At 42.4% G+C, this 26,306-nt stretch overlaps 2 protein-coding genes across 5 annotated transcripts in view; both read left to right on the forward strand.

Annotated features, from left to right (window-relative positions):
- Positions 1-3,340, forward strand: part of LOC118365872 (islet amyloid polypeptide) — a 127,865-nt gene extending 124,525 nt beyond the window's left edge. For 3 of the 4 annotated variants that reach the window (XM_052491791.1, XM_052491792.1, XM_052491793.1), the window contains 3 exons: positions 1,133-1,228; positions 1,712-1,846; positions 2,804-3,340. In XM_052491791.1, the coding sequence (XP_052347751.1) occupies positions 1,149-1,228; positions 1,712-1,846; positions 2,804-2,978 (390 nt within the window). In that variant the 5' untranslated portion in view covers positions 1,133-1,148 and the 3' untranslated portion in view covers positions 2,979-3,340. Of the gene's footprint in view, positions 1-715; positions 783-1,132; positions 1,229-1,711; positions 1,847-2,803 lie in introns of those variants that run through there. The other variant, XM_035748176.1, reaches the window with a different exon arrangement.
- A 15,105-nt stretch (positions 3,341-18,445) lies between these two features.
- On the forward strand, positions 18,446-24,895 carry pyroxd1 (pyridine nucleotide-disulphide oxidoreductase domain 1). Its single transcript, XM_035748591.2, has 11 exons — positions 18,446-18,784; positions 18,877-18,957; positions 19,172-19,291; positions 21,062-21,190; positions 21,285-21,358; positions 21,450-21,738; positions 21,970-22,072; positions 23,418-23,530; positions 23,653-23,775; positions 23,931-24,068; positions 24,252-24,895. The coding sequence occupies exons 1-11, from the start codon at positions 18,707-18,709 to the stop codon at positions 24,498-24,500; spliced, it is 1,497 nt and encodes a 498-aa protein (XP_035604484.1). The 5' UTR covers positions 18,446-18,706; the 3' UTR covers positions 24,501-24,895.
- Positions 24,896-26,306: the final 1,411 nt, after the last annotated feature.

Below are 26,306 nucleotides of genomic sequence, written 5' to 3' on the forward strand. Positions count from 1 at the left end.
GATAGTGCATACTAATCCTTAAAGAAATCTCCAAACACTCACCAGTAACTACATTTGAAAATGAACTGGGAGTGAAATCTAGTTCCTGAACCCGCCCCTGAGCAAGGCAGTTAACCTGCTGTTCCCGGGTGCCCAAAGACGTGGATGTCGATTAAGGCAGCCCCCGCACCTCTCTGATTCAGAGGGGTTGGGTTAAATGCGGAAGACACATTTCAGTTGAATGCATTCAGTTGTACAACTGACTAGGTATCCCCCTTTACCTTTCCCATTATCCACAATATTGTAGATGTTATCTCCTTATCTGCAATATTGAAGTCGTTTTCCCAACATTTTGCCAAGAGGTTACCTCCATTATATAAGCCACCTAAAAACACACCGTCTAACTTTGTGCCCAAAGAACTTAATTCAATATTTTGATGTAAAATGAATGTGTGGTTTCCGCCCCGGCTGTGTTGCCTCCCGAGTGTGAGTTTAACAGGCCAGGCCAATCACAATCGCCAATGACGCTGATGATGAGAATGACGAATACGATGACGTGTGTGTGTGTGTGTGCGCGTGTGTGTGGAGTAGGTGACTCTTGCTCTGGATTCGAGTTTCTTGAAGTGAACCTCATCCCTGCTAATGGAAAAGCAGGACTATATTTGGAGGGGGTGATGTCACAAGTGGTTGACGGTGAAGCCTATATCTGTGGGAGAGCGTGTGTGTGTGACAGTGTGAGAAACCACTGACAGTAGCCCGTGTCTGTCTTAGGATCCACTGGCGATTGGGTTTAACTACTGAGGGTGAGTTGACCAGACCATTAGAATTCGTATTTGAACTGAGAGAGTTGGAGGCCAGGACACTTATACACCATACTATCCAAAGTATTTTTCTCTGTTTTCCCGGTGGGGTTGAGAGTAGACTGTTGTGTGGTGTGTCTGTTTGGTGGTCTTTGATTTACACGGTTCTCTAGACTACAGAACTTTGGCTGTTTCCGCTGTCATTTTATTATAAAGTATTCTAGTAGCATACACTGAACATATTGGATGGGTGTAGGTTACACTATTCACAGGCATGTGCATCCCTATTCCCAGGCATGTGTAATTCAATGGCGTGTGTGATTACTGACGGTCCATCTTTTGTTTTCATGCAGGGATCTCGCGTGCACGATGTGTCACCTGAAGCTGCCCGTGTTCCTTCTCGTGCCTCTCGTGCTGCTGCGCTGTGTCGCCACCGCCCCTAGCAACAGGTGAGAGTGCAAAGCTGCCTCAGTTATTTCCGTTATTTCTGAGTGTCACTTCTGTCACAAGTGTCGTTCCGTGTCGCCGAAAGTTCAATTGTCATTAGGAAGCGGGTTTAATTTTGCAGGTGAATGAATCACTCAACTGGTATAGCACTGGTGTTAAGCTGGTACATCCAGTAACTTGGCACATCCACCTTGAACCGTAAGAAATCAATTAACGACGTGGGTAGTCTAACTCTAAAATCGGCTAATGACATTGATGAGATCATTGAGATGAATATCCATTGCAATCGTGACATCCAAAAGGTCGAGATTTGTCTTACCAAGGCAGAGACAGGAATATGTGGTTCGCGTAAATGTGATCAAGTGCGTACTGGAGGGGGACTAGTGGCCACTCCATTGCGCCCTCGAGAATTGAGCTGATGATTTGAAGTGGGCATCAGTCACCGGTCGGAGTGACGGTTTGGCTCCTTTCTCATCCCGATTCAGGTACTTCACCTCATCTAGTGAGCAGGAAAGCGCGCTCCCGGACAGAGAAGGCTGGCTCGTGCCCGGGATCGTCTCCAACCCCTTCCTCGGCCTCATTTCCGCACGACTACAGAGAGGGCTCACATCTGCCAACAGGTAAGGTTGCACCTATTTTATTGATTTGCTGATTGAGTGCAAATGTTGATAATTTTGCAGACACGACACTGTAAGAAAATTAATATTTAGTAAATGGATCCACAGCCTGTTTTTAATATACTCAACTCGTCAGTCAAAAGTTTTATCAGAAATGTTATCTGAACATTTTTAGTTGGCCCAGAATTTTCTCCAATTTAAGAAAAATCTAGGTTAGGGACACCCACACATTCAAATAGTGCTTTTAACATACAATGTTTTCAACCTACATATTTGACACAAACATGATTGCATTATCATTTTATACAGTAATTTGTATTCAACATGTCCTCACCTGGGATTTGAATTTACGATCTCTTGGTTCCCGGCATCCCTATCGATGTGCTACCCCACCATGTATAAATGAACATGTACAAATGCCATCATGTATGTGAACATGTGTGAAATATGTAGGTTAAAAAGTCAGTTTGGGCCAACTAAAACATGTAAGTTCAGGTAACACTTTGACTGAAAGTTGAGTAAACAAAACAAAAGGCTGTGGAAACCAGTTACTAAATAATAAAACGCTTTACAGTGAAGATTCATGTGGATCAGAATTGAACTAAGATGAAATTCGTGGGGGTGAAATCACCAAATATTTCAATTTATAGTGATAATTGTTCAATTAATTACATGTAATTAATCAAATAAAATAACAGTGATCTTAATAATAATAATAGTTTATTGCTATTACTAGTATTGTTACTAGTAGCTGCAGTAGTGATATGATCATATTAGTATCATCTAGTAGGCTATTGTAATGGTGGCTATTTTTATCCACTTACCGACAGTATGTCTGGTAGGCCAATAACTTTGCTACATTTTCCTGATCTTCATCACTCTATAAATGTTTAGATAAGTAATGCATCATTTGCTTGACATATTGGATGAATCGATTGCTGTCCTCCCATATCCCATCAGCCACCACATAGAGAAAAGGAAGTGCAACACAGCTACCTGTGTGACCCAGCGACTGGCCGACTTCCTGACCCGCTCCAGCAACACCATCGGCACGGTGTACGCCCCTACCAACGTAGGCTCCAACACCTACGGGAAACGGGATCTACTGCAGCCGCCCGGCTATCTGCCTCTGTAGTCATGCACGGGTGGAAGCCCACAGATGTAGGATATGCTCAGCTGGAATGACCACACCACCATGTATAGGCCGATGTATACGTTTCAAAACAACAACGATGGTTATGAATCGTTAACTCTAGTTTTTTTGGTTCTTTTATAAACTTCAGAAGAGAAAAAAAAACAGTGCCTTTTGGTGTAGAATAATAACAAAGAAGTATTTGTTACACAAATCAGACTAGAGGCGGATGAGATACTTGTCTCTGTTCTGTGACCCCAACAGGTTCGACCCCACAATTGCATGTGAATAAAATGTCATGTAAAGAAAAAAGAAAAAAAAGTAAACAGGTGCATAAGGCATATAAAATACACGTTTTGTCCTTCTGTTTGTCTGTTGTGGAGGTTATTTTTTTTTTTTTTGTTTTTGTAATAAAGTTGATAGATTTTTTTGAAAGTCGTTGGTTACACTGCTGGGTGAAACTGCTGGGTCACACAGGTTGCACTTCCTTGAACCAGAGTTACACGGTTAACAATGAGGCGGTGTGCCGTGTAGTAGGAAGACCACTTTGTGCTGCTCACCCTGCACTATCAAGTCTACTTCTGAGAAGCTTCCCAGTAAAAGCATTAAAAACAATCAAGCAACCAAGAAAAGTGCTAAAACAAAATAGCCCATATTAAGATATGCAGCCTGAGAAACAAGGTCCATGAAGTCAATAACTTGCTTGTAACAGATGACATTCATATTCTGACTATCTCTGGAACTCACTTAGATAATACCTTTGATGATACAGTGGCAGCAATACATGGTTATAACATCTACAGAAAAGACAGAAATGCCAACGGAGTCGGTGTTGTGGTCTATATTCAGAACCACATTCCTGTAAAGCTTAGAGAAGATCTAATACTATTGAAGTAATATGCCTACAGGTACATCTGCCTCACCTAAAGCCCATTCTTCTGGAAATCTACTATAGACCACCAAGTGCTAACAGTCAGTATCTGGATAATATGTGTGAAATGCTTGATCATGTATGTGATATCAACAGAGAAGTATAATTTCTGGGTGATTTAAATATTGACTGACTCTCATCAACCTGCCCACTCAAGAAAAAGCTTCAAACTGTAACCAGTGCCTGCAACCTGGTTCAGGTTGTCAGTCAACCTACCAGGATATTTACAAACAGCACAGGAATGAAACCATCAACATGTATTGATCACATCTTTACTAATTCTGCAGAAATGTGCTTTAAAGCAGTATCCAGATACATCAGATGTAGTGATCACAATATAGTAGCCATATATAGGAAAACCAAAGTTCCAGAGGCTGGGCCCAAAATAGTGTATAAGAGGTCATACAATAAGTTTTGTAGTGATTCATATGTTGATGATGTAAAGAATATTTGCTGGTCTGTGGTGTGTAATGAGGAGGAACCGGACGCTAATCTTGACACGTTTATGAAATTGCTTATTCCAGTTACTAATGAGCACGCACCCATTAAGAAAAGTACTGTAAAAACTTTTAAATCCCCTTGGATTGATGAGGAATTGAAAAATGGTATGGTTGAGAGGGATGAGGCAGAAGGTATGGCAATTATGTCTGGCAGCCCAACTGATTGGGAAACGTACTGCAAATTAAGAAATCATGTGACTAAGCTAAATAAAAATAAAATTAAAGTATACTATGACACAAAGATAAATGATATATAGAATGATAGTAAAAACGCGTTGGAGCACTTGAAATGACATTCTGGGAAAGAAAGTCATCTCGGCTCCATCAGTCATTGAATCAGATGGCTCATTCATCAAAAAACCCACTGATATTGCCAACTACTTTAATTAATGTTTCATTGGCTGGATAAACAAACTTAGGGATGACATGCCAGAAACAAACGCTGACACTACACATCTAAGTATATCGGACCATTATGAAAGACAAGAATTGTACTTTTGAATTCCGTAAAGTCAGTGCGGAAGAGGTGAAAAAAATAATTGTTGTCTATCAACAATGACAAGCCACCACCGGGGTCTGACAATCTGGATGGAAAATTACTGAAGGAAATATCGCCACTCCTATTTGCCACGTCTTCAATTTAAGCCTACTAGAAAGTGTGTGCCCTCAGGCCTGGAGGGAACAGGGCAGAACAGAACACAACAGGGCAGAACACAACAGAACTATTAGGTAGAACACATTCTGCTAGCGCTCCTTACTTGCTCAAATAGCTGACAATCAGCCTGTTACCAACCCTTAGTAAACTTCTGGAAAAAGCACGCATTTCAGCACGCATGTAGGGAAGAACACCCTACAAGCACGGCACTTACACAAATGACTGATGATTGGCTGAGAGAAATTGATGATAAAATGATTGCAGGGGCTGTTTTGTTAGACTTCAGTGCAACTTTTGACATTATCGATCATAGTCTGCTGCTGGAAAAACATATATGTTATGGCTTTAAACCTCATGCTCTAACGTGGACAAAGAGTTATTTGTCTAACAGAACACAGAGGGTGTTCTTTAATGGAAGCCTCTCAAACATAATCCAGCTAGAAGCAGGAATTCCCCAGGTTATCTGTTTATAGGCCCCTTGCTTTTTTTCAATCTTCACAAACGACATGCCACTTTGAGTAAGGCCAGTGTGTCTATGTATGCGGATGACTCAAAACTATATACATCAGCTACTACAGCGACTGAACCGACTGCAACCCTGGATTGTAAACTGTGATGGTCAAAACATATTGATACAACAGTAGCTAAAATGGGGAGAAGTCCACAATAAAGCGCAGCTCTACCTTCTTAACAACACTATCAACAAGGCAGGTCCTACAGTCCCTGGTTTTGTTGCAGTAAGAGGGACTTGGGAAAATTGCAGCTGGTTAAGGACAGGGCAGCACGGCTGGCCCTTAAATGTACACGTAGAGCTAACATTAATGACATGCATGTCAATCTCTCATGGCTCAAAGTGGAAGAGAGATTAACTTCCTCATTACTTGTTTTTGTAAGAGGTGTTGACACGCTGAAATACCGAGCTGTCTGTTTAAAATACTCGGACACCCATGTATACCCCACAAGACATGCCACCAGAGGTCTCTTCACAGTCCCCAAAGTCCAGAACAGACTATGGGAGGCGCACAGTACTACATAGATCCATGACTACATGGAATTCTATTCCACATCAGGTAACTGATACAAGCAGTAGAATCAGATTTAAAAAGTAGGTAAAAATACACCTTATGGAACAGCGGGGAGTGTGAAGCAACACAAACATAGGCACAGACACATGCATACACACACACAATAACATACGCACTATACACACAGGTACACATGGATTTTGCATTGCAGATACGTGGTAGTGGAGTAGGGGCCTGGGGACACACACTTAGTGTGTTGTGAATTCTGTAATCAATGTAATGTCATGTATAACTGCCTTAATTGTCTCAGGAAGAGTAGCTTCTGCCTTGGAAACAGCTAATGGAGATCCATAATAAACACAAATACTCCACATCATTAATAGTTTCAGACATGCAGAGACAATGTTGAGCCCTTTTATATCTTAAATCAACCAGTACGCTTATGAATACTTCTAAATGCTTTACAAATTATAATTCAATTGTATGCTCATAAATGTAAGACAACATGTAGACTCAATGAGGCATACATATTATACACGCAGACATACACTATAATACATGAGTTACTCAACAGATACATGTCATTTCAGGTATTGGATCGGGAGGGTGTGACGCACTACATTAACCTGTGTTTGATTAATACCATTCCCAATGCCAGCAGAAAATGACACCTGTATTCCACTGCTTTTTAACCCAGACATGAGAGGATATTAAAAAAATAGCACAGAGGTTAATTAAGCTGATGATGCCATACACAGACCAACCATTAAGCCCCCAAACATGGCTGCCGCTGTGTGATGGGGGTCAAGCTCTTCAAATGAAGGTGTGTCAAGCTCTTCAAATGAATAACACGCACATAGCCTACCTCTAGGATAATGTACATCAAGAGTAGTCAATTAGACAGGGGTCATTCACATCGACGGAGATGTTGTTGATGCACTGCAATACTGATTGCTGATGAGATTTGTCTATCAGTGACAATATCACCGGTGATACAATGAACTACTCCATTATACTCTCTCTCTCTCTCTCTCTCTCTCTCTCTCTCTCTCTCTCTCCCCATCCATCCATCCAACCAGCTAGACAGTCATATGCAGGCTGCCATCTATCACTCATACCACATCACCATATTCCTTCCATTTAGAGATCATTGCTCGCTGCTAATAGCAAGTTGGACATGTCTTTGAACAGCGCTCCAGAAGAAAAAGAAAAGGCCCTTCCGAACAGCTCATAGAAATGTTTGAAATAGGTATGAGGTCCAGAAATGAATCAAATACATCAATATCACAGCAGGGAGGGATAGAGTATGTATGAGAGAAATAATACATTCATTGTGGCTATAGCACCTTCAGATGCCATGTACAACCTTTGCTTTTCAGGCCACTTTTGGTCATTTGCCTCAATTTTGTAAAGTTTAATATACAGGCAATTCAAGTTGAGAATTGCCATTGACTGAGGAGAGAATTATTACCCTGGAAGACTTCTGGATATGTTCTATTACAGTATTATATTGAAACAGAAAACTCTGTTTCAGAAGTGTACTACAGGCCTTATCAGCATTGCATCACACAGACATGTTTTTTAAGGGTTCGTAATATAATGAAAGCGTCCAGGCCTTCAACCCTGTAAACAATGCAGATTTAAGATTTGTATTCAGATCCCCATGAGCTGTTGAAGAAGCAGCAGGTGTTCCTTCCTGGGGTCCTTCTGTAGCACAGTTGGTAGAGCATGGCGCTTGTAACGCCAGGGTAGTGGGTTCGATTCCCGGGACCACCCATACGTAGAATGTATGCACACATGACTGTGAGTCGCTTTGGATAAAAGCGTCTGCTAAATGGCATATATTTTATATATATTTTTTAAAACATAGCACATGACAAAATACAGAGCACTAGTGGACAGGAACAGCAACAGACATTTAAACTTAGAACACCACGACTAAAGAACAATGCGACTATTTACTCAACAAAACACAAGAAAAAAAAGAAATAAATAGTACTACTAAGAATAGTGTGTGTGTGTGTGTGTGTGTGTGTGTGTGTGTGTGTGTGTGTGTGTGTGTGTGTGTGTGTGTGTGTGTGTGTGTGTGTGTGTGTGTGTGTGTGTGTGTGTGTGTGTGTGTGTGTGTGTGTGTGTGTGTGTGTGTGTGTGTGTGTGTGTGTTCACATTCCTCATTGTTTCTTGAGGTGTTGTTTTGTCTGGTTTTTTTTAACTGTTTTTTTTTTATTGCTTGCACGAGTTACCTGAGGTGAAAAAGAGAATTCCATGTTGTCATTGCTCTATACAGCTGTGTGCATCTCCCAGCCTCTGTTCTGGACTTGGGGACTGTGAAGAGACTGTGTCTCGTGAGGTATGCATTGGTTTTTGAGCTGTGTGTTAACTGGCTGAACAGACAATTCAGTTCTTTCAGCACGTCAATAGTTCTTACAAAGACCGACATTGAGTGATGCAGTTAATCTCCCCTCCAATCTGAATCAGGAAGGACTGACATAATTGACATTTGCCCTCCATGTACATGTGAAGGCCAGACATGCTGATCTGTTCTGGGCTAGCTGCAGCTTTTATAGGTCCTTTTTTGCCACACTTGCTCAAACAACTGGGCAATAGTCAAGATGCGACAAAATCAGAGCTTACGGGACTTGTGTGGTTGCATGTGATGTTAAAAAATAAGAGCATCTCTTCATCACAGAAAAACCTCTCCCCATCTTTACAACAATATAACCAATATGCCTTGACCCTGACAATTTGCAATCTAAGGTAAGACCAAGAAGTTTAGTCTCTTCTATTTGCTCTACAGCCACATTATTCATAACCAGATTCAGCTGAGGTCAAGTACCTAGAGAGTGATTTGTGACAAATACATGGCTTTTGGTTTTAAATACTGTATGTTCAGGACAAGTTGATTCCTAGCCACCCATTCTAAAACTGACTGCAACTATTTGTTTATGTTTTTCAGTAGCTGTGGATGCTGACATGTATCATGTTGATTCATCTGCGTACATAGACACACAGGTTTTGTTTAATGCTAATAGTAGATCATTTGTAAAAAAAATCTAATAGAGAACAGTAAAGGGCCAAGACAGCTCCCTTGTGGAATACCACACTTTACATGCTTTACGATAGAGAAGCTATCATTAAAGAATACCCTCTGTGTTCTATTAGGTAGATAGCTATCTAGCCATGATATGGCAGATGATGTAAAAAGAAAATTATGGTCAATAATATCTTATTATCGACATCTTTCAGCCAATCATCAGTCATTTGAGCGAGTGCATTACATGTTGAGTGCCCTTCCATATAAGCATGCTGAAAGTCAGTTGTTCAATTGTTCACAGAGATAGCATTGTATCTGGTCAAACACAACACAACACAAGTTTGCTAAGAACTGGCAAGTTGATTGGTTGTCTGTTAAAGCCAGCAAAGGGAGCTTTACACATTTTGGGGTAGCGGAATGACTTTAGCTTCCCTAAAGGTCTGTGGACAAACCTTTCTCCAGGCTCAGATGAAATATGTGGCAAATAGGAGTGGCAATACAGTCCACTAACACACTCAGTAGCTTTCCATCTAGGTTGTCATTACCAGGTGATTTGTCATGATTGATGGACAGCAATTATTTATCCACCTCTCCACACTAACTTTACAAAATTTTAACAAAAATGTATTTAATTATTAGGTATGTTATGCATTAATATGATGACCTCAGTTTGTTGTTCACATTTCATGCCTAAGAACAGTATGGGGATGAGGTAGTTGGATGGGCTATTTACAGATGGGCTATGTACAGGTGCAGTGATCTGTGAGCTGCTCTGACAGCTGGTGCTTAAAGTTAGTGAGGGAGATATGAGTCTCCAGCTTCAGTGATTTTTGCAATTTGTTCCAGTCATTGGCAGCAGAGAAATGGAAGGAAAGGCAGCCAAAGAGGAATTGACTTTGGGGGTGACCAGTGAAATATACCTGCTGGAGAGGGTGCTACGGGTGGGTGCTGCTATGGTGACCAGTGAAGTGTTCCAAAAACACCTTTTCATATGATTTCTCCTGTTTTATAAGGGCGTTGCCTGCAACCGGATTTTTTTGCTACGCCACTAAGTCTGTGGCCATGAAAACATGTGCTTTTTTAACCCTTCACATGTGATATTTTTCACATGTGAAATCTTGTGAAATCTTGTTTTTTCCGTAAGGGGGATGCCACCAGCCCGAATTTCTTGCCACACCACCAGGTCTGGGGCCATGACAGAGATCAGCCACAGATGTATTGGCAAGAATACATTTCTGCACTGCTAAAGGTTGCCTAGAATCAAGTCAATAATTGTGTGATTACCTGACAACACCAACAAAAAAGTAGCAGTGCTCAGGGACACTTGATATTAAGTGTGTATAAACGCTCTGGGGATTTGCACCTGCAACCTTTTGGTCTGGAGTGAATTAATGTCTCAGCAGGGCCACCAGATATTTGTTTTTTTTAACCTAGAACATATATCCACATACTAAAAAAATAAGAGTACGGTTACGGTACAATGCTTTTCCCTGGTTTACAAAAAGGTCCATTATTATTATTTTAGACCATTTTCTCCAAAACATGACCCACTCTACTTCTAAACACACTGCCCACTTAATGTGGAAGTCAGCCGTACCAACGTGTCTCAGGAAACCCTGTTTGACTAACGTCAGCTTGCAGGCGCCTGGGACTTGCTAGAGCACAATGAGCCAAACCCTCCCCTAACCCGAATTGCACGACGCCCTATGGGGCTTCCGGTCAGCTGTGACTAAGGCTGTAGTAGCGCCCCACGACTGCAATGCAGTGCCTTCGACCGCCGCGCCACTTGGTCAGTACCATTTTGGGTACATGTGCGGATAATTTAGTACAAAGGTACATTTTTCTACCCAATATATTCGATATAAAGTACAATCATTTCTGCACTTTGAAATGTAGGTGGGGGCAATGTACTGGTGGGGCTCATTAGCATTTTTGTGTGCATGGTCTAAAATATGTCATATTTCTGTGCCAACCCGTCAGTGGAAATGTTGTACCAGTTTAAGGGGATCATGTTGATGAAGGTTGAGCACGCCATTTGACACGTCAGTGCTTCAATTGCTGTAAGTACTTCTGACAATCAAAAGTTGCACTGTTAAAAGAGGCTACGATGCAACTTCCTGCAGCTTATTGGCAGCTGGGACACACAAAGTTAATGTTTCGTTTTCAATTCATGATTTTCTACTAGTTACAAGTGGGATATTGTAAAATTCACAGTAATTTGCTGTAGCTAATCTGTCGCTCAATGACCTGAGGGTGTAGCAGAGAAGTGGTTATTACAGATAGTAGGTTACTATCAATAACTGAAATACTGTATGGGTCTTTGGTATTACATGTACTTATGTCAGCTTTTAAGAGTACGGTTACGGTACAATGCTTTTCCCTGGTTTACAAAAAGGTCTTGCTGGAGAACTGACCATGTACAAACGTATTGTTTACGAACAGAATACAACAGAGCAGATTCACTGGGACGACATTCCCTCTCATTGGAGACCTAAAAGAGACAGCTGAATGCCCCTTTAATAAGCCACACCTACAATCTTCTGATTGGCTGCCCTTGCTACACTATAATCCCTGAGGCATTTTTTACTTTTTACTTGACTGGCCTAGTTAAATAAATACAGATGATTGTTTCACAAGTATCATTATGACGTCCAAAGCTTCGTTTGATCGTGTAGTTTTTCAAAACTGCGAGATCCCATTGATTTTGCTGTGGTTAAGTGCTTCGATTCCAAGTTGGTTGCAAACACCGACCTCTACTTTGACACTGTACTTACAATGTATAGTTACAAATTTTTAATTCAGAGTTACCTGAATGGTAGCTCAGCAGGTAGTCTGGGTCCTGGGGACCACACTCACAGATAATAGGGAAAGGTGTTGGATCCTGGTGAAGGCATATTGTTTCGAAAAATAGTTGTGACACCACACTTTCTGCACATTGTTGTTAAAAAAAAATATATTTTGTAAAGTATAAGCTTCTATCCTAAATAATGCCATAGATTCACAGTTTTTCACAGCAAAAAAGGGACGAAGGGGAAACTGTAACAGATAGTAGGCTACTAAGACCCACGATTAATCACTGCCTCTCGGATATTTGATTTATTGTGAAATAAACTTCTTTATGAACATCAACTGTCTTTCACTGCTGACCAGCAGCTGTCACTAATGTGCATTGTGTTAAAAGCACAATTTGGTCAAATTGGTATAGTATACTGTCAATGAGCAAGTAATGTTGCATGTTGTCAACAGAAGAGTCAGTGAAAGCACAGTAGGTTACTGGCATGTATTGCTAGTGGCAGTAAGTTGCCTGTAAGGTACTGGAAGTGTATTGCCAGTAACTTAATGAGAATTTTACCATAACTTACCGACAAATGGTTTCCAGTTAAGCAATTACTAATTCACACTATCGTCTGGCAACATGTTGCCATTAAATTACTGGAACATCTTTAAAGTACCACTCGCCAGTGACACATCCTCTTAAAACAAGAGGATGTTAAGACTAGACAGCTTAAAAGGAGGGGCTCCCGAGTGGCATGGTGGTCGAAAGCACTGCATCTCAGTGCTAGAGACATCACTACTAGACCCTGGTTCGATTCCAGGCTGTATCCCAATCGGCCGTGATTGGGAGTCCCATAGGATAGCCCACAATTGGCCCAGCATCGTTAGGGTTTGGCTGGCTTAGGCCATCATCGTAAATAAGAATTTGTTCTTAACTGGCTTGCCTGGTAAAAGAAAATAAAAAATGTATTGGCATAACCATCAAACATGTAAACTGCTACAACACTGACAGTTGGCACAAATATGCATATATTTAACCATGCCCCAAATATGCTAATGAGCCCCACCAGTACATTGCCCCCACCTACCAAAGCGCAGTGATGATTGTACCTTATGTTCAAAATATTGGGTAGAAAGTTATCCCATTATACCTATAAGGTACCAAACTATACAGTTTTCTGGGGGCAGGAGTGGAACAGGGGGCGCGGCTAGCTGCCTAATGCTGGCTATTCAGTAGTGATATGGAAATGAAGCCCTGAGCATTTCCAACCAATTGTGTCGAAAATAGGTTGATTACTCAAGAGTTTATAAACACGTTGTACACTAGGGGCACTTGATAGTCAAATTATTATAGATGACGTCCCACACACCATAGGGCTTTCGCAGGGTAGCCTTTTGTCTTCTACCAAACCAATACCGAACCAATCAGGTGGTTTTTCAATGAAACAAAGTTTCTGATAAAGTGATACAGGCATCGGGCACACTGCTTCGAAGTACACTGCTTAGCAATTTTGACGCAAGCCTCGGAGCTCCAGTATCAAATGTAACATCACTACTATCCAGCAGCCTGATGGTCTGTTGGTAAAAGCTATTGGGGGGCAGGAGGGGGACAGAGGGAGCAGATAGCTGCTTTGTGGTGGATATTCAGCAACTTGATTAGGTTGATTAGGTGGTGGAGTTGCCCTACCAAACTGTGATGCTGCCCGACAGTATGCTCTTGATGTTGCACCTGTAGAACACTGTGAAGGCCCTCGGGGTCAGGGCAAATTTCATGAGCCTCCGGCCCTGCCTGGTTCCTCCTGAAATCCACAATCAGCTCCTTTGTTTTGCTGACGTTGAGGAAGAGCATATTTACCGTTGTTGGTAATCAGGCCTACTGCTGTCGTGTCATCAGCAAACTTGATGATGGAGTTGGAACTGTATGAGGCCACGCAGTCATTGGTGTACAGCGAGTACGGGAGGGGACTGAGGACGCACCCTTGTGGGGCCCCCGTGTTGAGGATCAGTGTGGAGGAGTACATGTACATACCGTCACCACCTGGGGACTGCCCGTCAGGAAGTCCAGGACTCAGTTGCATGGGGAGGAGTTCAGTCCCATGGCCGTGAGCTTTGTCTGCAAATGCTCTGATGGCATGGCTAGGGACGCCGTCTGGGCCGGTAACTTTGCGAGGGTTGACACGCTTGAATGACTTACATACAGTAAGTCCTCCGTAGAGACCGTAAGCACGTAGCCCTCGTTGCCCTCAAGGGATATCCTCAGCAGCTCAGAATCGTTATACTCAAAGCGTGAGAAAAGGTGTTTAGCTCATCCGGTAGGGCGCGGTTGGTGTCTGCACTATGACTGGCTTTCTTTTTGTAATTCGAGATCGTTAGAAGCCCTTGCTACATACTTTGTTCCTCTACTTGTGTTCCACCATCTTGATCTTGTGTTTTGAAAGACACCATCAGTATCACATCATAGATGCATTTCTTGATGAATCCGGTGAATGAGTCGGCGTATTTATTGATGTTACTCCCAGAGCCGTCCCAGAAGATATTCCAGTCCACGTGATCAAAACAGTCTTGGAGCATGGATTCTGATTGGTCAGACCAGCGTTGTACAGATCTGACCTCTGGAACTTCCCTCTTGAGTCTTTGTTTGTAGGTGGGGAGGAGCAAAATGTAGTCGTAGTCAGATTTGCCAAAAGGAGGATGAGAGAGGGCATTATATCCTTGTCGAAATGGCGTGTAGCAGTGGTCAAGAGTGGAATTTCCACGAGTTGGACAGTCATTGTGTTGATCGTAATTCGGGAGCACGGACATCAAATGACTTTTGTTAAAGTGAACACAACGAACTCTGCCTCCGGGTACACGGTCTCCAGTTTGTTTTAGGGTCCAATGAAGATCTTTGAGAGCATTTTTGGTGTCGGCTTCGGGCGGGATGTACACAACCGTGGCGATAATGCCTGAGAACTCTCTCGGAAAGTAAAACAGTTTTAAAAAAGCAGCATTTGATCATCAAGTATTGCGAGTCGAGAGAGCACAAGCTCGAAGTTCCTGTACGTTTCTCCCATCGCAACTGCCTTTGTTCTTGCTAGAAAAACACTAGAAAAATCACTAGGAGCTCGAGGCGAGTTTTGTAGGAGCTCGAGGCGAGGATACCATGTTCATCGGCGTCATCTTGCCATAGGCCCTGTATGACTCCAATAGATTTGATGTCCCTATATAAAAAAAAGATGTCCCTATATAAAAATAGCAAAAAAGTCAAATGATTGATTGAGAGGTTGGCACAAAATCTGTGCGCGCTGCAGTGTGTGTTTGGGGGCTCCGGAAAGCCACAGAGGTGGATATGTATGACTCCTTTCGGTTTTCATAAAAAGCAATAAAAAACGCTTCTCAGCTGTGGTAGGTTAAGTGGATAACGCGATACGTATCCACCTGTAATATTTGATTTTGATTTATAAGGGTGGGGTCAAGTTTACCTCACGGCCCACCACTACAGAGTTTAGTTAGCTTCTTAGCTAAGTGTATAAAGCCTTGGTGTTATTAGCCTTAGCGGCCTATTTAGCTCAAACCAGTTCCTCTCTGACATTGAATGTACAGTACGTATTCAGACGGCATAGAAGTAAGAATCGAGGCTACAGGGCTGCTGAAGGCGGTGACAGACCCCAGACTTTAAGTTTACAGTCACCAAACAAATTACTCCAGTCACCCCGCTCCTCCGCTCTCTCCACTGGCTTCCAGTTGAAGCTCGCATCCGCTACAAGACCATGGTGCTTGCCTACGGAGCTGTGAGGGGAACGGCACCTCAGTACCTCCAGGCTCTGATCAGGCCCTACACCCAAACAAGGGCACTGCGTTCATCCACCTCTGGCCTGCTCGCCTCCCTACCACTGAGGCTCAGCCCAGTCAAAACAGTTCCCTCACGACGCCAGGACAGCAGCCCAGAAACCCCACCTCAGCAACTAACAAAACAAATATATTTGTGCATCTCCTCCCAGAGCGCTAAGAACCTTGGCGTGATCCTGGACAACACCCTGACGTTCTCAACTAACATCAAGGCGGTGTCCCGCTCCTGTAGGTTCATGCTCTACAACATCCGCAGAGTACGACCCTGCCTCACACAGGAAGCGGCGCAGGTCCTAATCCAGGCACTTGTCATCTCCCGTCTTGATTACTGCAACTCGCTGTTGGCTGGGCTCCCTGCCTGTGCCATTAAACCCCTACAACTCATCCAGAACGCCGCAGCCCGTCTGGTGTTCAACCTTCCCAAGTTCTCTCACGTCACCCCGCTCCTCCGCTCTCTCCACTGGCTTCATATACACCCAAACAAGGGCATACCCTCAGCCCAGTCAAAACTGTTCGCTGCTCTGGCCCCCAATGGTGGAACAAACTCCCTCACGACGCCAAAAATGCTGAAAACCTCTTCAAGGAATACCTGTTAATCCTTCTGATTTAGTGAGTGGCTGTTCCAATGGTTATGCATGTCTTAAGAGCGTCTGCTAAATGACTTAAATGTAAATGTAAATGTAATGTGCATCTGTAACTTTCTCACTCATCATCATTCACGATTCATTCGGGACTATCTGTAATCATGGTAGCATCCACATTAATGTAGAAGTGTTTAGCAGCATATTCTGTCCTTATTTACATTAAAAGTTACTCCAAAATGGCACAATACATTATTTACCATTAATTTATATTGGGAACAAAATCATCTGAACCACAACCAAAACAAACAGCAAATGCATCCAACACATTTGTAGAGTCCCAAGCTTGATGTAATCACTGCGTGCCAGGAATATGGGCCTAAGCTAAGCTTTTGACTACTTTAATACACATACAGTGCATTCAGAAAGTATACAGACCCTTTGACTTTTTTAAACATTTTGTTACGTTACAGCCTTAATCTAAAATGTATTAAATATATATTTTTTCTCATAATTTGACACACAACACCCCATAATAACAAGGTAAAAACAGTTTTTAGAAATGCTGATAATTGATTAACAAGGAAAAACATAAATACCTTATTTGCATAAATATTCAGACACTTTGCTATGAGACTTAAAATTGAGCTCAGGTGCATCCTGTTCCCATTGATCATCCTTGCAATGTTTCTACAACTTGATTGGAGTCCACCTGTGGTAAATTCAATTGATTGGACATGATTTGGAAAGGCACACACCTGTCTATATAAGGTCCCACAGTTGACAGTGCATGTCAGAGCAAAATCAAGCCATGGGGTTGAAGGAATATTTCTGCAGCTTTGAAGATCCCCAAGAACACAGTGGCCTCCATCGTTCTTAAATGGAAGAAGTTTGGAACCACCAAGACACTTCCTAGAGCTGGCCGCCAGGCCAAACTGAGCAATCTGGGGAGAAGGGCCTTGGTCAGGGAAGTGACTTGTCAGGATCAAGGGAAAGATGAACAGAGCAAAGACGACGCAGGAGTGGCTTTGGGACAAGTCTCTGAATGTCCTTTAGTGGCCCAGCCAGAGCCCGGATTTGAACCCAATCTAATATCTCGGGAAAGACTTGAAAATAGCTGTGCAGTCACTGAGCTGAGTACCGGCTCTTCAAATGTTCTAAAGCTTGAGATTCTGCACCACCATATAAAATATTACCTTGAACATTTTATGGAACTCCTGCACCTGATTGTAAACTGTACCGGCACCCAAAATGAGTACAGGCACCTATTTCAGTCCAAGTCAGTCACTGACCATAACTAGACAAAAACCTCCAGGTTCTAAAAGCGTTCTAAACATTTTCTTGGGGACGTTCCTGGAACAAACCGGGAACAAGACAACCTGCAGGTGACCATGACTGTTTAAATTAAATGTAGGTCAATTATGCCTTTGAAGTAAAATATTCTCAATGACATTTGACACCTGGGTTTTCACATGTGCAAACTGTTTTCACAATGCTTAGGTTCATGGTATCACATGTTACAATGTTGCATCCCCATTTTGTCACATTTATTTCACATGAGATCATGTTTCCAAATGTGCACACCCACACCCCGATCCCCAAATATAGGATAGACCCTACAAAGGTCAGTGTGGCCCAAGAGGCCAGGTTGAGAGGGCATTCAATCTAAGGGTGGAAATTGAAACTGTCAGGGCGGTGGTAATGTTGGTTTGTATCCATGATAGATTGCCCAGCCACTCTCCCTATATTGATGGGGGAAAGCTAGGGCATGCCTTATCACTGTTTCTACAGTGTTTTCTTTTTCCAATGTAATTTTTCTCATTGCGAAGGTTTTATTTCTGTCTGGATGCCTCCATTCTCTATTTATATAATTGGTGACGCATGCTGGTGGCATCACTTTTTAGCTAGAGGAGAGAGAGCCATTGATTGAACTGTCCCAATAAAAAGGCCACACCAATTGTGTTTTGAAAATAATAAACATATGGTTTGTATATTATGAAAAATATTCTGGAGTAAAACTTGCATGCTTTTGCTAGTAGAGCTTTTTTTTCAATTTGCAGAGGAGAAAATCCATATTGCCTGTCTTTTACCATCCAGTATTTACAGGTTTCTCTCTGCATAATGAAATGTACTTTTGACCCAGCCGCTTGCCATAGTTTGGACACAAACAAGGAAGTGCATTATACTGAAAATTTAGAGCAACAAAATAGTGGAAGTAATGCATTTAAACAATGTATTGCTACTTTATTTGACATAAAACAATTTGGATGCATACAGTGCAGTTCATTAGAAACTGATACAATTAAATAGGCTATTATAGGTTAAGGACCTTGCGCGAGATCTCAAATTTCTGTCAATGCAGGTATGCTAGCTAGCTAACTTGCTAGTTTAGCTGAACAGCGATGGCAGCAAATCCCGAAAAAACATTCAAGTTTGTGGTCGTCGGTGGTGGCATTGCAGGTGTAACGTGTGCTGAGCAGGTGAGACCACTGTGCACTTTGTCAAATTGCCTGTACTGCCTGTAACATTATCGACTTGGCATGTTACGCTGTTTTGTGATTGTCTTTGACAGCTGGCCTCCCAGTTCCCATCAGCTGATGTTGCTCTCCTGACAGCAGCCCCTCTGATTAAGGCAGTCTGCAACTTCAAACAGGTGATCATACACAGAAAGACGAGCTATCATGATTGTTAAATTGTGTCAGAGATAAAAGTTACAGTCTATATTTTATTATAGACTACTAATCTGTTCAAAATAGCATTAGTTTATGAGTTAATACTATAGCTATGTCTACAATAGATCTGTCCATAGTTCATCCAGTAATTCATAATGCCCTAACGGTAACCCATACACTCCCCTCCCTGGACAGGTATCTAAGACGCTGGAGGAGTTTGATGTGGAGGAGAGGCCCTCCAGTGTTCTAGAGGAAAAGTACGCCAACCTGAGAGTCATCCAGTCTGCAGTGAAGGCCCTTCATGCACAACAACATGTGTGTTTAATAGTAAACACACACAGGCTGAAATGCATTAGATTAGGCTAATATATGGTATTTTTATGTTGATGTATACAGTTATTAATATAGATAGCTGTAATATATAACCTTTCAAATGTATTAATGTACACTTCATGACCAAAAGTATGCAGACACCTGATTGTGGAACATCTCCTTCCAAAATCATGGGCATTAATTGGTTGGTCCCCCCCCTTTGCTGCTATAACAGCCTCCACTCTTCCGAGAAGGCTTTCCACTAGATGTTGGAACATTGCTGCAGGGACTTGGTTACATTCAGTCACGAGTATTAGTGAGGACGGGCGATTAGGCTTGGCTCACAGTCGGCGTTCCAATTGATCCAAATCAAATTTAATTTGTCACATACACGTGCTAAGCAGATGTTATTGCGGGTGTAGCGAAATGCTTGTGTTTCTAGCTCCAACAGTGCAGTAATATTTAACAAGTAAAATCTAACAATTTCACAACACTACACAAAATACACACATCTAAAGTAAAGGAATGGAGTTAAGAATATATAAATATTTGGACGAGCAATGTCAGAGTGGCATACAGTACAATCTAATAGAATACATTGTATACATATGAGATGAGTAATGCAAAATATGTAAACATTTATTAAAGTGACTAGTGTTCCATTGTTAAAGTGGCCAGTGATTTCAAGTCTATGTATATAGGGCAGCAGCCTCTAATGTGCTAGTGATGGCTATTTAACAGTCTGATGGCCTTGAGATAGAAGCTGTTTTTCAGTCTCTTGGTCCCAGCTTTGATGCACATGTACTGACCTCGCCTTCTGGGTGATAGCAGGGTGAACAGGCAGTGGCTCGGGTGGTTGTTGTCCTTGATGATCTTTTTGGCCTTCCTGTGACATTGGGTGCTGTAGGTGTCATCTAGAATGTCATCGTATGCTGTAGCGTTAAGATTTACTTTCAATGTTACTAAGGGGCCTAGACCAAACCATAAAAAACAGCCCCAGACCATTATTCCTCCTCCACTAAACTTTACAGTTGGCATTATGCATTCGGGCAGAGCTCATTTCCACTGCTCCAGAGTCCAATGGCGGCGAACTTTACACCACTCCAGCTGACGCTTGACATTGCACATGGTGATCTTAGGCTTGTGTGCGGCTGCTCGGCCATGGAAACCAATTTCATGAAGGTCCCGACGAACAGTTCTTGTGCTGACGTTTGCTTCCAAAGTCAGTTTGGAAATGAGTGTTTCAACCGAGGATGTGATTTTTACATGCTTCAGCACTCGGCTTTCGCATTCTGTGAGCCTGTGTGGCCTACCACTTTGCGGCTGGGCCGTTGTTGCTTCTAGACGTTTCCACTTCACAATTCCAGCACTTACAGTTGACCGGAGCAGCTCTAGCAGGGCAGAAATTTGACAAACTGACTTGTTGGAAAGGTGGTATCCTATGATGTTGCCACATAGAAAGTCACTGAGCTTTTCAGTGAAGCCAATGTGTGTCTATGGAGATTGCATGGCTGTGTGCTCAATTTTATAGAGCTGTCAGCAACGGGTGTGGCTGAAATAGCCAAATCCACTAATTTTAAGGGGTGTCCCCATACTTTTGTATATATAGTGTACCATTAGGTCCCAAGCATAAATCCCTGTCCAACACTACCACCTTCTGGATGTCTTTTCATCAATTACTATGTCATACATTGTCATACAGAGCATGCATACAGTACCGTGTATGCTATTAAAATGCAAGCACAACGTGATCCTCCTTCCTGCTTCTCTCAGACTTTGCAGACTGTGGATGGTCTGGAGATCCACTATGAGAAGCTGTGTATCTGTAGCGGGGGCAGACCCAAACTCCTTACCCAGGATAACCCCTATGTGCTGGGGATACGAGACACAGATAGTGCCCAGGTACTTGACAATGGCTTCCCAGTTTAGATTTGCTTGTTTCCCCACCCATTTGCTTCAGTTAATCTAGTACTCATGATGTCTTTTGTGCTGGCAGGAGTTTCAGAAGCGGTTATCCAAAGCCAAGCGAATTGTAGTCGTTGGAAACGGAGGGATTGCCTTGGAACTAGTGTGAGTATATCGACCTTATTTTTGTCTGAATTGGTCTTGTTCTAAAATCTCAAGTGTGTATATATATTATAGCTAAATGTATTGGGTTCAGGTATGAGGTGGAAGGTTGTGAGGTAATCTGGGTAGTGAAAGACAAGGCCATAGGAAACACCTTCTTTGACGCTGGAGCAGCCCAGTTCCTGATCCCCTCCCTGGACACAGACAAACCAGAGCGAGCTGCTACCTCTAAGAGGGCTCGCTACACCATAGAGGGGCCTGCAGCTACGCAGGGCCTTGCTGTAGGTGGCGACAGACAAGGTCAGAGAAGAGGGTTGGAAGAGCCAGGCAGTGCCCTGGGACCAGACTGGCATGAAGGCATCAGTCTGAGAGGAGCAGAGGAGGTAAGTGTGCCTCTGTGTGTTCACAATTATAGAATACAACTTTAATATTGTTTTAGTAAAGCAATTTTATTAGTTTATAGATGGTTTATGAATCTGTTATAAACAAATATAACACATTGGTGGAAATGTATCCATTCAGAGATGTGAACTTGTCTGGAACAAGGAAAGAGAGGTCAGGCTGGAGCAGTAATTCATAGTAACCTAAGTTGTTTTAACTCTTGCTGTGGCCAGGTGTCTCACAGGGTGTCTGTGGAGTACCAGTCTGAGGTGAAACAGATCTACACTCACCAGGACTTCCTGCTGTCACCGCTTGCCTCACAGACAGCAGACACTGGTGAGAGGAACCTATGACTCTATGACAATGGAACACATACCGGTGTGAAAGAGATGGAAATGTGATGTGCTGGAAATGTGTTCGTTTCCATGAATCAAATAGTAAATTATACTGAACAAAAATATAAACGCAACATGCAACAATTTCAAAGATTTGACTGAGTTACGGGTCATATACAAAAGTCAGATATGCATCGGTTGGTCAAAGATACCTTAAAAAAGGTAGGGGTGTGGATCAGAAAACCACCATTCATCGTGACACTTCCTACGTATAGAGTTGATCAGGCTGTTGATTGTGGCCTTTGGAATGTTGTTTTCCACTCCTCTTCAATGGCTGTGCGAAGTTGTTGGATATTTCCGGGAACTGGAACACACCGTTGTACACGTCGATTCAGAGAATCCCAAACATGCTCAATGGGTGACATGTAATATAATATATATATATATATATATGCCATTTAGCAGACGCTTTTATCCAAAGCGACTTACAGTCATGTGTGCATACATTCTACGTATGGGTGGTCCCGGGAATCGAACCCACTACCCTGGCGTTACAAGCGCCATGCTCTACCAACTGTGCTACAGACATGTCTGCTGAGTGTGCAGGCCATAGAAGAACTGGGACTTTTTCAGCTTCCAGGAATTGTGTACATATCCTTGCAGCATGGGGCTATGCATTATCAAGCTGAAACATGAGGTGATTGCGGTGGATGAATGGCTTGACAATGGGCTTCAGGATCCCGTCCCAGTATCGCTGTGCATTCAAATTGCCATAGATAAAATGCAATTGTGTTTGTTGTCCATAGCTTGGGGCACTCTGTTCACAACGTGGACATCAGCAAACTGTTTTCCCACACAATGCTATACACGTGGTATGCGGTTGTGAGGCTGGTTGGATGTTAGAGAAATTAACATTCAGTTCTCTGGCAACAGCTATGGTGGACATTTTTGCAGTCAACATGCCAATTGCACGCTCCCTCAACTTGAGACATCTGTGGCATTTTGTTGTGTGACAAAACTGCACATTTTAGAGTGGCGTTTTGTCCCCAACACAAGGTGCACCTGTGTAGTACCCATGCTGTTTAATCAGCTTCTTGATATGCCACACCTGTCAGGTGGATGGATTATCTTGTCAAATTAGAAATTCTCACTAACAGGGATGTAAACAAATTTCTGAACTACATTTGAGAGAAATAAGCTTGTTGTTCACATGGAACATTTCTGGGATCTCTTTATTTCAGCTCATGAAACATGGGACCAAAAACGTTACATGTTGCATTTATATTTTAGTTCAGTATTGTTGATTTATCTTTTCAACCACTGTACTGTTTTCCCCTACTATATAGGCTCTTGGCCAGTGTATGCTCAGCTGACCAATGGGAAGACTTTTGGCTGTGACTTCATCGTCAGTGCCACAGGAGTCGTGCCAAACACCGAACCTTTTCTCCATGGAAACAGCGTAAGGCAAATAAGTTTAACAGATGCTAGATGTTTCATATCATCCATTATTTCCTGACAACTCAGGCCACTTATACTCAGAAGCAATATTTACCAATATTTGTCCATACATATTCTGTTCAGTTTGCGTTAGCCGATGACTCTGGGCTGGAAGTGGATGACCACATGTTGACAACAGAACCAGACATTTACGCTGCTGGAGACGTATGTACAGCAGGCTGGGAGCCAAGCCACCTCTGGCAGCAGGTACACAGACCACACTGAATCACTTCTAATCACGTTATGCTGCGCCTGACTATTCCTTTGGGTATGAGGCCTTTTGGATTTTGTGGTGAACTATCCTGTCATCAATTCAGTCGTGAGATATGACATGATATCCTGTATACATCTCTCCTCTGTAGATGCGTCTGTGGACGCAGGCCCGTCAGATGGGCTGGTACGCAGGGCGGTGTATGGCTGCTGATGTCCTGTCTGAAACCATAGAGCTGGACTTCTGCTTTGAACTCTTCTCTCACATTACAAAGTTCTTCAACTACAAGGTGTGTGTGAAGGCAAAGTTGCTAATGCTTTTCTACATCAGTTGTTGACGTGTTGAATCTGCTTTTATGGTGTGTTCCCTGCAACAAGATGCATTTCCTGTCACGTTGTAATAACAAATCATCACTTGACTTGAAATGCTAAATAAGGTGTGTCCACTTGACGTGCTTTTTTCTTCCCTCCAGGTGGTTCTGCTGGGGAAGTTTAACGGCCAGGGTCTGGGTCTAAACCAGGAGTTGTTGTTGCGCTGCACTAAGGGCCATGAGTACGTCAAGGTAGTGCTGAGCGGAGGGAGGATGTTGGGAGCAGTCCTTATTGGAGAGACTGACCTGGAAGAGACCTTTGAGAACCTCATCCTCAACCAGATGGACCTAACGCCCTACGGAGAAGAGCTACTAAACCCCAACATAGACATAGAGGACTACTTTGACTGAGCCTGTGTGTCTACCTAACACCCTATGGAGGGTTACTACTCAACCCCGACATAGACCACTTTGACTGAGAGGCCAAGAACTTCCTCGTAAATCGCTACTAAACTGGACGTCTGCTTTAGCCCTGTTTATATCTGGTGCTAACACGTCCTGATCTTGCCCACATTTTTAGACTGGTGTAGATTTAAAAAATAAAAAATAAAAAAACCTGATTGTGATCAGATCTTCCTGACCACCTCCGGAGGTAGTCAGGGACACATTGTATCTGGATTGTGTAAACAGATCTGGATTATCAAACCATTTAATTTGTCCCTCTAAAATCATTGACAGGTGGCACTATTGAGCCAATGTGTCAGTATTTGTTTTAACATAAATAAAACGTGATTATTTTGAAACCATATCTGTCAAATAATTTGCATACAGGGAGGGACCAGGTCATCTGGTAACAATGCAGACACAGTGGATAGATAGTCTTGTTCCCACGGCAGCCCTTAATGCTCAGATCAGTTTTATTTTTCAAATCCATTTTGGAACATTGACTGTCCAAACAGTGACTTAATCGGATGTGTGTGTTCAGACAGCAGTCATTTGCTAACATGGCTGCGCTAGCTGTCATAGTAACAACAGATGTGTGTGCGTGCAGTGGTGTAGGCTGATTGGTGCTTCCTATCCCTCGGAAGTTATCTACTGTAGCAAGCTAAAGTGATAGCAATGCCTGCCATGGACATTTCCCAGTTCCTTTCAAAATCATAGTGTAAGAACAGAAGCCAGGTAGCCATTTAGCTGTTTAGCACAGTCACTCATTTGTTTGTAAACAATTAACAAGCTAGTTAGCTACCACATGTTCTTGTCAAACTGTCAGAGTAGCGAGGAAGCAACACGATATGCCAAATTACAATCTAAAAACCACTTGAGAGCAAATAAACCAGATTTGACCGTTCAGACAAGTCTCATATGGCCAGAAATCAGATTTATCTTATTTAAAATCACCTTTGAAGGTGGTTTGAAATATCAGATTCCATGTGCTTTTTGGCTGTTCAGACTGCAAGAAAAATAGATTAAAATCTGATATGCATATATTTTTGTCACTTTAAACTGCCAATGTGGCATTAAAATACCATGTGTAGTTGCTGCAAATGTATAGACTAGTGATGCGGTGGTCAGCTGTTTGTTCACCAGCACTTGCTAATAACCCATCTGCAACCACCCGACTATATATGATAGTGAAAATGAGGCCCACAGCCGACCAACCCCGCAAAAAATGCGCCTTCCCTTTTGTCCTCAGTGGATCGATGTGAACTTTTTCTGCCCAAGTTACCAAAGCATTTGGCACGTGTACAATTAGGCCCACGCACTAAATCCAGATAAAAATGAAAGATCAATCTCAATGTAGCTATAGATATGAATTGCACAATAATGATTAATTTATGGATTTTTTTAATGCATTTTCCCTTTATTCAACCTGCACGCAACCCACTCCCCCATCATCCACACTATTTCATGACCCTAAACCCGGATATAACAGCAGATTGCGGGTTATGAGTCAACCCGCGTGTGTATGTGATCCTTGTGTAGACGCTAATAGTGATCGGAGCATCTTGATTTGACCACAAAAACCACATGTTAATGCAAGGTGTAACCAGGGCTATAAATATACCTTTGTTGAGAAAGGGCATTGGCAAGATCAGAACCTGACATCCTGGTCCCTATCCCAGTGCCTAGTCTATTGCGCAAAAGCAATTGGGAGGGTACAACTAGTTTTTTTTTTTTTTTACATATATAAAGCTGTTCAGTCAGAATTGTGATTAG

The sequence above is a fragment of the Oncorhynchus keta genome, chromosome 33 (genome assembly GCF_023373465.1).
Source record: "Oncorhynchus keta strain PuntledgeMale-10-30-2019 chromosome 33, Oket_V2, whole genome shotgun sequence".
Taxonomy (NCBI): domain Eukaryota; kingdom Metazoa; phylum Chordata; class Actinopteri; order Salmoniformes; family Salmonidae; genus Oncorhynchus; species Oncorhynchus keta.